Source organism: Podarcis vaucheri (assembly GCF_965113315.1).
Source record: "Podarcis vaucheri genome assembly, chromosome: 3".
NCBI classification, from domain to species: domain Eukaryota; kingdom Metazoa; phylum Chordata; class Lepidosauria; order Squamata; family Lacertidae; genus Podarcis; species Podarcis vaucheri.
Genome location: NC_138761.1, coordinates 28908922 through 28923817, shown reverse-complemented (window position 1 = coordinate 28923817; position 14896 = coordinate 28908922). Strand labels below are relative to the sequence as shown.

Sequence of the window (14896 nt, the reverse complement as noted above, 5' to 3'; positions counted from 1 at the left end):
AACAAGAAAGGCAAGCCCTAACTTTTAAAGTTCCACAATAGTTCTTATAATGAGTGGCTGGAATGGAGACAGTTGGGGGAGGGGAAAAGACCAATGATATTTGGGTCTCTCAACCAAAACTGCTGCAGCCTGGTGGAATGGGATGTAATAAGGTTGCTACATAATAACTATTCTGAATGAGACTGTCCTTGTAAGATGTAATCTATTTGTCTGGAGCATGAAAATCATTCATAAAAAAATTATGCTGGGACCATGTCTAGTATGGTATAAATGAGGGCAGTATAGGGAACATTTCTATCCTTCTTTGTGCAGCTCAGAACAAAGCAGCTGCTCCATCTTTGCACAAGAGAAGAGTGTTTTCTTTCCTCGTGTGCATAGATACCTATGGGGAAATATGCAGGCTGATGGGTATTCATTCACTGTTGAACACTCAAATGCAAACTAGACAGAAAGCAACAGCATAGTAGAAATGTTGTAACTAATCTACAGTGGTGGGAAACCTGCAGCCTTATTTGCAGCACCTCATTTGGCCCACAGCATAGTTCGGCCCAAAGCACATCCAGCCCTGTTACGTAATGGCATAGGACATCAAGTGCAAGACAGGTAAACTCTAAGTGTACTCCTGATTCTTCCTGTCCAGTTGCTGGGCAACAAAAAGAGTCAAAATTCAAAAAGTGCTGAATTACAGCTGGAAAGGAAAACTCAGACATGCACAGACTCTTTTTTTTGCAAGCATGTACTGAAGGTTGCAATTTGGGCTGCACCAAGGAAGGATCAAGAGCAACCTTAAGAGTGTGCTCCTGATTCATCTGTTGAACGTGGAAAGCCACCTGGATAAGAGTTCCCCACCCCCCTTATACTCTGAAGGACATAGGAAGCTACCTTATGGGGAGGGGGTGTGAAGTCTTATCAGTACTTCTCAGGTCTCTAAAATGTAGTGACAATCCTGGTAGTGGGGGCATGTCACATTAAACATACAAAACCCAAATAACCCTACAGTTTACTGTGAATGAGTACCATGCTCATGCACACTGCTGAAATCTTGAGCACTTTGCTTCTCCCTTGCTCCTGCCATGTGCTGGGGGGCGAGTTATAGTCTGCCTTGAAATTACATCCAAGACATGAACCAAGACAAGACCCTTTCCTGAGAGGGAAGAGCAAAGTGCATGTGGTTTTAGCAATGTGAATAAGCATGCTACACACTAACCAGTTTATTTTAATTATGGTTTAAATATTACTTTCATGCCAACTACAAGCTTTAATCAAATGTAGCAACAGCCCATTCTGTTTTTTATCACATGGTGGCACTGTCTCACATCCCTAATTAAGGCACCATATCCTCAATGAATTTATACTGGAGCACTGACTCACAGAATCACATCTTGAAATGCCCTAACACAGACTACTCCACACAACTGAAATATTTTGCTAATGTCTTATGCACATAGTAATTCCTGAAGATAAGTTTTGGTCACAAATGACCTCCTGTGTACTCAGTATACAGTGGTGCCTCGCAAGACGAAATTAATCCGTTCCGCGAGTCTCTCCGTCTTGCGGTTTTTTCGTCTTGCGAAGCACGGCTATTAGCGGCTTAGCGGCTATTAACGGCTTAGCAGCTTAGCGGCTATTAACGGCTTAGCGGCTTTAAGAAAAAGGAAACAAACTCGCAAGACGTTTCGTCTTGTGAATCAAGCCCATAGGGAAATTCGTCTTGCGGAACGACTCAAAAAACGGAAAACTCTTTCGTCTAGCGAGTTTTTCGTCTTGCGAGGCATTCGTCTTGCGGGGCACCACTGTAATGGGCTTCATTATACTTTACCTGTTGAGTGAACAAATTACCTACATTTATTCTGAGTCCCTCAGAACAACTTTTCACAGAATATTTCCGGAACTGCAACTGTTAGAAGTATCAGATTTCAAGCATGCCTTTTCCTTTTAAAATAAATGAAGAGGGGATTCCAATTCTTTCCTGTTCGCTGCTTCTGTATATTTTAAAGGGAAGGAGCACATCTGAAACACGAATACAAATTTTGCAGTTGTGCATGTATGCCGGAATACAAGAATACTTGGGGAAAGTGGCCATAAGATTGATTCAAAATGTTTGCTCTGTGGACGATATCTAGTTCTGCAAGGGCAATCGTAAGTTGAAGTCATAAAGCAGGGGTGGGGACCTCCAGATATTGTTGAACACTTTCCTAGCAGCATCAACAACATGGTCAATGGTCAGGAATTATGGAAATTGTAGTCCAGCCACATCTGGAGGACCACAGATTTCCCATCCCTGTTACAAAGCTTCTTGTTCTTGCCTCAGTACTCCACACACTATTAACAAAAAATAAACAAAAATTTTGTTCCTTTTAATGAACTCATATCTCGTATTTTATGAAAACTTTGTCCTGTAGAGCACAATTACTGGAATATAGACTGAAACAGTGCTGCTCATTGCATCTTTACCTATAGCAAACTGCAAAGTGAGCATATGCAGCTACAATCCAGTTGTGATGGCCAGCCACTATCAAAACCTTTCGTGGATCCACAGGAAACCCTTAAAAAAGAAAAACACACACACAGCAGAGGTTAAGTGAGGTTACTGAATTGATGGTCATGAGTCTTTTTTTCACCTATTTTGCCAGAGCAGTGAGTATTCTGAAATTCTGCAGCTGTAATAAAGCTGCTGATGCACATGATGAGCTGCATTTGGCATGGAAGAGTTAGCAGAGCAGAGCAAGCTCTGGGGAACTAAAGCAGAATACTATGGCTACTGTAAGCACACAGGCCCTTCTGCTCTCTTTCCAGAGGAAGAAGGTTTACCCCAGAAGCAGACAGATGATCACCAATCAATACCTGGCCCTATACTACAACCTAGTTAATAGTATTCAATTATTATTTTTTAGCAGAGTACACAACCAAGTTGCAGCCTGCACGTACTTATATCTCATTTATGATGCTTGCACTGCAGGGCTAGTCTTCACTCAAATCTGCAACTTGTCACAATTTTGAAGGATCGGCAAGAACTAACAGGCTTTTTTTTAGATAACACTTGCAAATTATTTTTCCACAAATATTTTAAATGTGTTAAAGAAATGAAGATAGTTTTGCTCACCTAGCCTGACTGTATCTTCTCCAGTACCAGCAAGTGAAGTCTGCATATTCCCTCCTCGGGCCTCACTTTCAGGACAGCTCTGAGGTGCTCTGACTTCAGTAGATGCTCCTGAAGAAGGGCTAATCTTACGACTTGGAATGCCTAAAGAAAATAAGAAATTTGTCAAATCTGGTTTTACTGGGCTTAGATAAAGGCTGCTACACCTTTGCTGGCAAGCAGAAGGAAGCTCATGACAGTGGACTTTCCCATCCCCTCCCCCCGTCCCTCCAAAATGCACAAGGGGCTGCAACAGGAAGGGAAAACTTCTCAAATTAATCAGACTAAGTACCTTGCACATTTCGAGTTCCATTTATCTGCAGTACCTCAACGATTTTGGCCAACTTCCCCCTCCTGACTATTCCTGCTCCCATCCCATGCTATTCCATGGTGCTGCCCAACCCTCAGTGGAAGTATAGCAACCTCCAGAACTAATCCACAATTGCCTCAATAGTATTAAGAACTACTTTACCACAGAGTTTTGGTTTACACTGACTTAACATCAAAGCAATATTTCTATCTCATTTAGAGATAAGAGTGGCTTCAGTGGGAAGTACCATATTTTTCCGTGTATCACACACACACACACACCATGTATAGGATGACCCCTATTTTGGGGGACTCCAAAATTAAGAAAATGAGGGGAGATTGCCCAGAGTTGTTTTTTGGGGAGGAAAGTTGTTGAGCTTTTTTTTTTGGGGGGGGGTTTGCTGAAAATTGCTAACCCGCCTGACCAACACTGCCAATCGCGGAAGCCACCAATCGTCTGACCACTTGCTGCCAGCACCCGTCAATCGCCCGCCCAATTGCCACAGCAACAGCCAATCGACAGCAGCCCTTGCCGCAGCCACCAATCGCCGCTGACAATCTCCTGCTCGCGGCTGCAACCAACTGCACGTCCCCCCTCAGAACTATCCGTGTAAAAGACACACCCCCATTTTTAACGTTATTTTATAATTAAAAAATCGTCTTATACACAGAAAACTAAGGTTTCCCTTTCTAGAAAATCTAAATCACCTGAGAAATACAACAATGTACTGCAGCCTTGTAATTAAGCATTCACATGATTGCCAGACATCCAATAGACATTAGGTACACAGATATATTTCCCAGTGGCGACCCACAACTGTTTGTCTCAACTAACCCTCCTTAACCAGAGACCGAAGAAGATGCATAATGTACAGCAGCAGTAACAAGCAGCTGGGGTGAGGCATGATCTTAAAAAGGTCTATTGTAGTGACCTCAAAACCCCAATGAGAATGCTTATGATAGGGTAGACACTATGGCAACAGCAAGAAAGTGATTCTGGTGTACACATAGAACTAACATAAAGGTGGCAGCAGAGATGGATAGAGTCCTGATAAGTTCTTGAAGTGGAAGCTTCAGCAGGCATCAGCCCATACATAGCAAACCCCACAATGCTTTGACCAGCTCAAATGCCACACAGAGCTGAGAGTATTTCATTATTGTAAAGCCACAGAGATTTTCAGGAGTTGCTTCTTGATGCTGAAATAAAAAATGGCATACAAAGCATGCTCAAGTACCTGGAGGTGGCAGGTATCCATGGAAGAGGACACTGCCACAAGAGGAGCGCTCTAGCTCTTCACACAACAGTAATCTTCTTACTGAAAGGAAACAGCATATAAACTGTTATACATATGTGAATGCAAATTTAATTTAACTATAAACTAATTTATATACTACCCTTTGGGTCTCAAGAAGGCCACTATGGTTTATAACATTAAACCTCCAGTTGTACAGTTATAACCCTGCCCTTTGACACCTGAGATGTATGTTTTTATAACCCACCCTACTTTTATTATTATAATTTGTTTTAATCTGTTTTTGATGCTGTATTTTAAATTGTTGTAAAACACCCTAGAGCCTTAGGAAGCAGGGCTTAAAATCATAACAACATGAGAGAACTTTAAAAACATACGAAGACAAGAAATCTACAAGTAATCAGCATTTGTTTATAAAAAAAGAAATCATAGCCACCCACCAAAAATATAATCAACATGGCACTTAAATCAAACCTCTCTTAGGAGATCAATGTGCTGATCTCAAAAAACATTCTGTCTTGACTCCCAACGAAATGTACTCTGTTGGTGGCAGAACACAGAGGAAGTGAAGGGGAAGGAAGTGAAGACCTCTTAGGTCTTCCCACTGGTTGGTGGCCCCTCAACCCACCCAAAAAGTCACCTGGGAATGACAATATATATGGCTTAATTGTGGAGAGGAAGGAGAGCTCTCTTACCACTACTGGTGGTTCTTTAAAATGATTATTAACTCATCATGATGTTCAAACTAGTGGGTAATTTAAATCCATATATTTACCTAAAGGTGTAATTCCATAAAACTCTGCTTCATGCCTAAGTACATTAATGCTTACTCCCCTGCAAAAAGGTAAAAACCAGAAATATTCAAAAATTAAATAATGCAGTTTCTTAGCACAACAATCAATATTCTAAACATAAAAAACTAAATCATTTATAGGAAGTTTTATTTTAACATGATAAAATACTTTGATTAAACAACTGAGAACATCTTTAAATGCTACAGATCAACAGAAACATCTACACAAATGTTAAATTAAAGTTTTGTGAAAGGATATAGTCTGGAACACTCAAGCAAAACCTCTGTTCTTTGAAAACATTTTTTTTATATAAAAAAATTAAGCTGCTATGAGCAGCAGAAATCACAGAACGAAAGTCTTATGGGAAACATATAGAATGTGCTGACTAAAAGTTCAGTCTAACACACAGATGACAGAGCTAAGTGTTGTCACATGGGTGGGTGAATGTGAGTGCCTCAGCTGAGGCAAATGCACAAAACAAAGGTGGCCTAGCTCACAGGCCTGGCAAGTTTCTTCAAGTTGAACCCTTTCAGGATTATGCCTCAAAAAGTGTACACATACTTTAACGTGTGAGGTTTTAGCTGCTAGATTGGGCTATAAGTGTCTAGCACACAGGTTACAAGAGGATATTTAAAGTCTCTCATACAGCAAAGCCTTAAGGAAGACCTAACAGTCTTTCAGAAATCAGTGGCCCCTTGAAGTTCCTGCAGAAATTCAGAAATTCACCTCAAATATTTGGGAGAGTAGATTATTCTGTGGAGTTCAGGGGATACTACTGATACTTTCACAAGTACAATTTTTTAAAAACTTCAAGTGAGCTGAAGTGTTTTTTATAACCATCTTCCACCAGAAGTGTTTTTAAAATCAGAGTGAGAATTAACACTGAGTTTCTTACCGCAAATCTAACTCCTTTGTTCGAAGAAAGTTTAAAATAGGTGCAAATGCTGCAGGATCTCTGTCAATAAATATCTATGAAGAAATGAGAGCCCATTTATTAGCTTAACATATAAGTTTTAGAATGCAATAAATTATGCACTCTGAAGTCTTTATTTATTTCAATGGGAGCAGTTTAAACACAGGCTTAATTCTGCAGCAGAAATCTGTGTGTCCTGAAATGCTTAATTCTGCCATTATTTAGCCCTACAAATATTACAAAATCAAATTTTTAAAAAACCCTCATTTTTTAAAAAAGGGATCTTTTCTAACTGCATTTTCATGATGCCTACAATTACCAGCAGCCACAATTTGTCTCTATCATTCACAAGACTGAAAGAGTCTCCCCATTCTAACTAGAGATGTTGCAAAAGTGCACAATTCACCAATTTAGAATACAAATTTGTCGAGTTCTAATTGCAAATTGTATTATAAATCAAGTGTCATTTCCCGGAAAAGTTTGAAATGTAAAACAAGATTCTGCACACACAAACTCAGGATTCAGGCAGATTTGTAGGTGTATACGCACAAAGTTATTTAATATTTACTCCTTACTCTTACCGATTGCCAAGAATTATGTGACCAGAACATCTGACCAACCAGTCTTTTGTTTGGCAAGTATTGTATTTGGGTAACTTTTTCTATGGTTTCTATAGTTTACCAGGGCTGCTTCTCTATTGTTTCTTGCATTTTTTTATTTTTATTTTTGCTGTGCTGCTGTCCTTGCCCAGATGTAAAGCAGAACCCTTTTGGGATTAGGCCTCCTCTCATATAATTGATCACTCCAAACCAGAATATTATAACCACCTGTATTTTACATTGGCTTACAAATATGAAAGCCTTTGCATTTATACAAATGAATTTATATGATATACATAGATTCCAATGGTTTCATCCAGCTAAACCCAATACAGTAATCAACTTTCATATCATAATCTTCTTTTTTAGAAAGGAATACTCACAGCACCAGTTTCATCTTTCAGTGTTGAAATTCTTCCACTCAGCAAACTGAAAACAAATAAAGCTAATTTACAATATAACTTGGTAAGAAGAGTTCGGTGAAGATTCCTAGTTTCTCTTCTGCTCTCAAAAAGGAGGGATGATATCTACCAACAGGATGTTTTTCTATGCAGTCCCAAAATCACAAATCATAGAAACATGTGGTTTTAAGTCCCACATGTCTGCCATAAAGCTTATGTAGGGGCATTTGCAGGAAATAATTAGTGGGTATAACAGGAATTAAGAACCCCATCCCCCTCTTCCCTAAAAATGCTCTTCTGCACCATTCCATTCATTCTCAGAAATGCAGGTTTGTAAACATGCATTTGCTGATAAACACATGGTTCCACCCTCACATTGTACTAACAATTTTGAGAAAGTATTTCCTCAGAGATCACTATGATGTGTAAATGCAACACACAAGGGCTTATTTATGTAACATAACTATAACATGAAACTGATAAGAAATGTTAGACTTCAGACTTGAACACTAGCCTAATTATGAACTGGGCTACAAAGCTACAAAGTAGGTAAACTACACACTTAGACACACTGGTCAATGTAAAAAAAAAAAAAAAAGCTACTGAAGATTTACTGGGGAGTGCAGTTCGAAACACGTCAAAATGCAAGTAGATAAATAGGTACCGCTCCGGCAGGAAGGTAAACGGCTTTTCCGTGCGCTGCTCTGGTTCGCCAGAAGCGGCTTAGTCATGCTGGCCACATGACCCGGAAGCTGTACGCCGGCTCCCTCGGCCAATAAAGCAAGATGAGCGCCGCAACCCCAGAGTCATCCGCGACTGGACCTAATGGTCATGGGCCCCTTTACCCTTTACCTTAAGTCTTATTGAACTTAAACTGAGTAAATATCCATAAGATCTGGCTTCAAAATACCTGGAAAAAAAGGAGTCCGGAATCCACATTAGTGTTTGTCTTGAAGTGCTGAACCTGGAACAGAAATATTAGAAGTCAGGAACTGAACTGGTAAGTTCCCTCCCTGCAACCAACAATTTTTTTAAAAAAACTTATTTAGTTAATTCTTTTCTACTTAAGAAAAATAGTGTTTGAACACAGTGGGCAAGACCCAAAAAAGTGCAAGAAGGCCTCTGTTCAAGCAACAGGACTTCTCATTCCTCTCTTTCTCCCCACCCCCAGTAGCCCCTCATGTACCTCATTCATTCTTCTAGGAAACTATGCAAAAAGGAAGCGATTATCAAGGTCTCAGTCAGCTAAAATTAGTCTTGACTATCCCACTGAGACCAATGAAACAAGTTAGTAGCAACAAAGTTAGTCCTACAGCTTTCAGCGGAAGTTAATCCAAACTATCTTTATTTGGATTAGGACCCAAAGATCAGGCCTTTGCCGTTGTTATTACCACAAATAAATGTCTCCTCTTTCCCATACACACAAAAGTTACTTGTTTGTATTTTTTTGGTTACTACAGAATCACAGAACTGTAGAATTGGAAGGGACCCCAAGGGTCTATGATTCTATAGTATCCCAAAAAAATAGAAAAAAGGGAGTAGAACAGATAGCATATAGGAGCCTCTGTATTATACACACAATGCAGATTCTGTGCAGTTTTGCAATAAGGGCATGACAAAGCCAAATCTTCTCTGAACAAAGGGCTCAATATAGTCATTTTAAGCTTGAAAACTGGAAAACTTTCTATGAAAAAAGCAGTCAGAACTATATTTTTTCCTAGTTAACTTTTTAGCAGTAAGTTTGAAGGGTCAATCAAGCAGAATTCAAACACTCTTGTAATCCTAGTTTATTATTTATTATTATTTATTTATTGACCTATAGAAACTCACTCAAATAACAAAACTTCAGGAGCTAGAACAAACGTATTGTTTCCAAAAAGTCAAACAAACAATGCTAACTTGAACACAGTTCAGTACCCATGATATAAAAATATAGAATAGAATCCAAACAACAGGGAAATTAGTCCTGTTGAGTCAAATGAAACCTACCAAGAAGGAGCAAAGTACATCTTAAAATACAAAACTGACCCTGCTAATTCTGTGGTAGTTTTTGACTGCAAATTTTTGCCTCCAGGTTAATTACATGTTTTGCAGAACAACATGATCCAAAAATATTCCCCCACAATTTTCATGAAAATGAAGGGATTTTACAGAGCAGTAGTTGTTGATGAATGGCACCAGAAGGCTGTTACTTAGATGTTAAGATACAAATAACATCACTACGTATAGCAACATACAACAATGATACCTTATTTGCAAAAACTTAACTGTCACAGCAAAGTGTAGGAATTTAAAAGAAAGCACACCAAGGATAGCTGTTTTTTAACCTCACAAGTAGTAGGATGCCATGTTTAGATTTAAAAAATGTTTGTTCCTCAGTTTAGAAGTTACATCACTTTTCATACTCTCTGTCTAACCAGCAATATGTGTGTTTTGCTTAAGGCTGGAATCAGATCTGGAAAACTGCTGGATTTTAATTTTTTTTAAAAGGGGGTCCACCCATTACTTCTTTGTCTCGTAATACTGGGTGTAAACAGACACTAGGAGAAACTAATCTAATCCCATAGTCATTCTCCATCTTGAGACCAAGACTATAAGCAGACTTTATGACTATAGTAGCAGAGTGATGATTACCAGCTTGTGGTAACTGCCCTGAGACCTCCAGGTATAGGGTGAGTATATAAATTCAATCAATCAATCAATCAATCAGAGGCCGTCTTTTCTACTAGTGGCACCAGTGTTGTGGAATGCCATCTCTGCTGAATTATGATAAACCTCATGATACTGGCATTCCACTAGCCCTTGAAGACATACCTCTTTAAAGGAACATTCCCCTCATCTCCTAACTGAACCTCCTGTTTAAATTGTAGTTAACTGGTGTTTTAACAGGCCTTCTTATTGTACATTTTAATTATGAATATTTAATGTTTTGATAAAATTGTTTTATTGTGCATCTTAATTATGTGTGACCAGTGCTTTTTTCTAAAAAAATATGTTTGGGGGTACTCTCATTTTCCTACTCATATTGAAATACTGCCCCTCAATAAGGCCAAACTTAGATTCACAAAATGTTTAGGGATATGTGTACCCCTGCATCCCCCTAGAAAAAGCACTGTGTGACTATATTCTTATAACTGGTTTTATACTTGTAAGCCACTTGTCATTTTGGCAAGTAAACAATATACAACTTATAAGTGTTAACATCAAGCTCTTTGTTGTCATATTTTCCTCTTTCCCATGCCTGTTTTGCACAAGTTCTCATATGATGAAGTGTTCAAGAGTTTGTTCACTATTTTAGACATTCTGGTTGGCCCTAATAAAGATTTGCCAACTGTGGATTTTTCACAATTTTTATATTTTCTCTGGTACAAGTGTCAAAACAAAAGAATGATAATCTCAGTTCTTTTTCAAAGTAGATGAGTGCCTTTAATGTAGCTGGTGGGCTATTCAATCCAATTTTCTCAAGGAAGCTCTGCTATGAACTATAATCAAGACTGGGTATATTCTACTTGGCACCAACAGAAATAAACTTTAGTTTGTTTTGTTGCAATTTATCAGCCTGATTAAAAAAGGTACTGTGAACATATAAAAGGCCACAATGATTATAACATTATTCATCAATCTTATTTTCCAATATGCTCTTTTGATAACACCAACTTATTATCAAGTAATACATTAATTTCAGTTTTTCTATAAAATAGACAAGTTCAAACAATACTACGATGAACAACAGGTTAAGAGGATCACTTAGATGTGATGCAAGTTGGTGTGCTTTTGACATTTACAAACCTTTTAATGGCTAAAATTGAGGGATTCAATAATACTATTGCAAATCAACAAAAGACAACTGAAGCTTATTGAAACATTATTTTGTAGTATCTGCAACATTTATTATTTATTGATATACCATTCTGAATTACAATATCCTGCTTTTCAATCATTTTTTCAATAACCGCACTACAATTGTTAGACTGTCAAGATACAGAATAAAGCAGGTTTCTATTTTTCACCTAACAATATCGCTTCTTGTTTTCACTAATATAAGAGTGTTTCATGTTGTGTAATACTTTGGCCTAGATTCAGAGCTCTGATAAACAGAGCTCAGCTCACAGAATGGGATAGTCACAACAGAAAGGCCAAAGGAAGATAATTCTTCTGGATGCCCCCTCTCCTAGAAGTATGCTCTAGAGGACTTAAGGAGCCTCTAGAACTGTGGTTCCCAACGTGGGGCGCACACCCCACGGGGGGGGGGCAATTCAAGAATGAGTTATTAACAGTTAATGGCCTTTTAGGCTTCGTCCACATGAACGGGAGTTCACTTTTTGAATAATAAGAATTATATGTCACGGGGAGGTGATTTTAGAGATGCTGTGGTGGGGCATGGCCAAAAAAAAGGTTGGGAACCACTGCTTTAGAACAGTATAGTAGATAATGTGAGGCGCTTCCTCCCCAATACACTTTGCTGAAGTATCCCCCGGATAAAATATTCTCCAAGAGATCCAACCAAATGAGGTGGTTCATACATAATGCTAAGCCAAACCATGGCTTAATTACACGTGTGAAAGTTCCCACAGGAGACTGTGGTTATTGCACTCCTCCCCCTGGTCATATGGCTGATGTGATCTAAACCATGGTTTGGCTTACCACGGGGGCTGGCAAGGTTTACCTTGCCTGGGCCAGTTCACTGCCGTGGAGATCCCTCTGTGGGCCAGATCGCAGGCCCATGTTTGACAGAGCACGCTATGGAAGGAACAAGGCATCTTTGGACCAGGGAAGCCAAGTCCGGAAAGGCCTAACAGACCCTGTGGAATTACTAAATTGTACACCAGAAGGTATTAAAAAGGCTGGAATGTTGCTAGAGAGCACACGTCATACATGTGGGGGACCCAGACGCACACACAGTGCTGACCATTTAACCTCGGGAGCTGTTGGACTCTCCAACAGAGGTTTGTAAGCAGAGGTTGGATGCCCATCCACCAAGGGCTCTTCAATTGCAATCCCTGCATTGCAGGGGGGTGGACTAGATGACGCTTGGGGCTCCCCATCCACAGTTATTCTGATTCTATGAATCTCACCGAGTTTTTTTACCAGTGACACCATCCCTCAAGCAAGTTATAAAGTACCTAAAGCGGCAAGGTACGCACACACACATGTTGGTGTGGGTATATATATGTATGTGTGTACAGTGGTACCTCGGGTTAAGAACTTAATTCGTTCTGGAGGTCCGTTCTTAACCTGAAACTGTTCTTAACCTGAAGCACCACTTTAGCTAATGGTGCCTCCTGCTGCCACCGCGCCGCCGGAGCATGATTTCTGTTCTTATCTTGAAGCAAAGTTCTTAACTCACCGAGGTAGTGGCGCCCTCCCTGTGGAACGCCCTCCCACCAGATGTCAAAGAGAACAACAACTACCAGACTTTTAGAAGACATCTGAAGGCAGCCCTGTTTAGGGAAGCATTTAATGTTTGATGTATCACAGTATTTTAATATTCTTTTGGAAGCCGCCCAGAGTGGCTGGGGAAACCCAGCCAGATGGGCGGGGTATAAATAATAAATTATTATTAGTAGTATTATTATTATTAACCTGAGTTACTATTTCTGGGTTAGCGGAGTCTGTAACTTGAAGCGTATGTAACCTGAACCATATGTAACCCGAGGTACCACTATATGTGTATGTGTGTGTATATATATGTATGTATATATACACACACGCACATGCATACACACACCATGAAAGGTCCAAGGCCTTGACTTCGCCACGGGATTCTAGTAGCCAGCAAACTTCAACGCACTTCTCTCCTAAATGTGTTTGTTACCGCAGTAGTATGGCCTGGTCTCGTTGCCATGAATTCGGGGTGTCAGGGAAGAGAGAGAGAGTATCGTTTCGGCTCCCTCCTCCGCTCCCCAGCCCCCTTGCTCCCAAGCCCTGCCCCGACCTGAGGCTCCCCCTCTCTCGCCGCCCTCCTCGCCCACCCCACCCCCTTGCCCGTCGGAGGCCCCGCCGCCCGCCTGCTGCTCACCTGGTGCCCCCGACATTGAGCTGGATAATCTCCCCGCTGCTGCCTGCGCCGGCGAAACCCGCGCCGTTCCCCGCCATCTTCCCCAGCAGCGACTCTGCCTCCGGGAACCGCCTGTCGCCGCTGCTGCCGCTTCCAGCCGCCGCCGCCGCCCCGGAGTCGAGTCCCGGAGGCGGCGGCGGGGCCGGGGGAGAAGAAGGAGCGTCCAGCGAGGCCGCGCAGCCCTCCGAGGCAGGCACTGGGCGCGCCGAGGGAAAGGCTGCCAGGTCGGGACGTGGGAGGGGAGGCTGAGGCGGCCTCCCTTCTCTCGCCGCCCGCCCGCCTTCCCCTGTCTCGTCAGGCGGCCGAGGAAGGCCCTGCCGCCGCCGCCGCCACTACAGCGGCCTCCGACCCTCTTCCCGGCCGAAAACGCTACCGCTCTCTATGGCCAGGAATGCCATAGCAACGCGCGGTACCTGGAGGAGGGGGCTCCGCGAGGGACAAAATACCGACGCTGGTTGCGCCTTCGCGAGATCGCGCTGAGGCCGGAGCGCCGCGCGAGAGCCTCTCGCGTGGGAGGAGCTGGGGCAGCAGCAGGTGGCGCCGGCAGAAGTTCCTTCGCTCGCAAGCCTTTGGCTGGCCCTTTTCTTTGCTTATGGACGTGGTGAAGGCACGCAGACAACACCAGCTCCCTGAGCTCTCCAGGCTCAGGGAAGGATTTAGGCTGAGTTTCAGTTCTGTCCCCCGTCCCCCACGCGCGCACCCGCCACCACCACCCAGGTGGCGTTTGGAAGCCCCTTCCTTGGAAATCAGCCGCGACCCGATTCCGCGCGTATGTCACCTTCACAGCTAGTTTGCTCCTGATACTAGCCAGTATGCCTCGCACAACGCATAAGAAAGGACTTGGGGGGAGGGAAGTTCGGGGACCCACCGAGGAAGGGTGGGGTGTAAATTCAGTTAATGATATTAATTCATTAGTAACACGCAGCAGGACTGCATTGCCTTAAAGTAAGCGGAGTTCTGTACATTACTATCTATAGAAGCTGCCTCCTCTAAAATTTGCACCCATCTAAAATTGCTCAAGAAAGTCCATAAAAAGAGGTTAAGGTTAATATTCTTAATATTTTCCTACCTGTATCTCCTCACCTTAAATGTTCTGAGATAGACAATCTCTGAACCTAAAGGTTCCATATAGCCATATTTGATAAATATCCATTGGCAGACATCTAGGACACAAGAAGAGCGCTGCTGAATATTAAGGTTGTCATGTGTCATCTTATTTCCGGACACATCTTTTTCAGGGGCAAAAATTGGGACAAACTGCATTTATTTGCAGTGAGTGGCCATCATAGCGCCCTCTTTTTTGCTCTTCAAAATATGTCAATGACCCATCTGGACCAGAATCCTATTCCTTCAACCAATGCAAAACCGGAAAGCAGGACCTGGTTGCAACAGCATTCTACCAACTTGTGATTCCCAGTACTGTATCAGGG

The 14896-nt window shown here is 41.7% G+C and overlaps 1 protein-coding gene across 1 annotated transcript in view; it reads right to left on the bottom strand.

Annotated features, from left to right (window-relative positions):
• The window catches only part of KCTD3 (potassium channel tetramerization domain containing 3), a 31510-nt gene extending 17570 nt beyond the window's left edge, over positions 1 to 13940 (bottom strand). The window contains exons 1-8 of the mRNA XM_082217483.1: positions 13428 to 13940; positions 8319 to 8372; positions 7391 to 7436; positions 6391 to 6464; positions 5477 to 5535; positions 4684 to 4764; positions 3104 to 3244; positions 2455 to 2545 (exon numbers count right to left, since the gene is read on the bottom strand). Coding sequence (XP_082073609.1) covers positions 2455 to 2545; positions 3104 to 3244; positions 4684 to 4764; positions 5477 to 5535; positions 6391 to 6464; positions 7391 to 7436; positions 8319 to 8372; positions 13428 to 13504 — 623 coding nt within the window. The 5' untranslated portion in view covers positions 13505 to 13940. The remainder of the gene's footprint in view (positions 1 to 2454; positions 2546 to 3103; positions 3245 to 4683; positions 4765 to 5476; positions 5536 to 6390; positions 6465 to 7390; positions 7437 to 8318; positions 8373 to 13427) is intronic.
• Between the last annotated feature and the right edge of the window lie 956 nt (positions 13941 to 14896).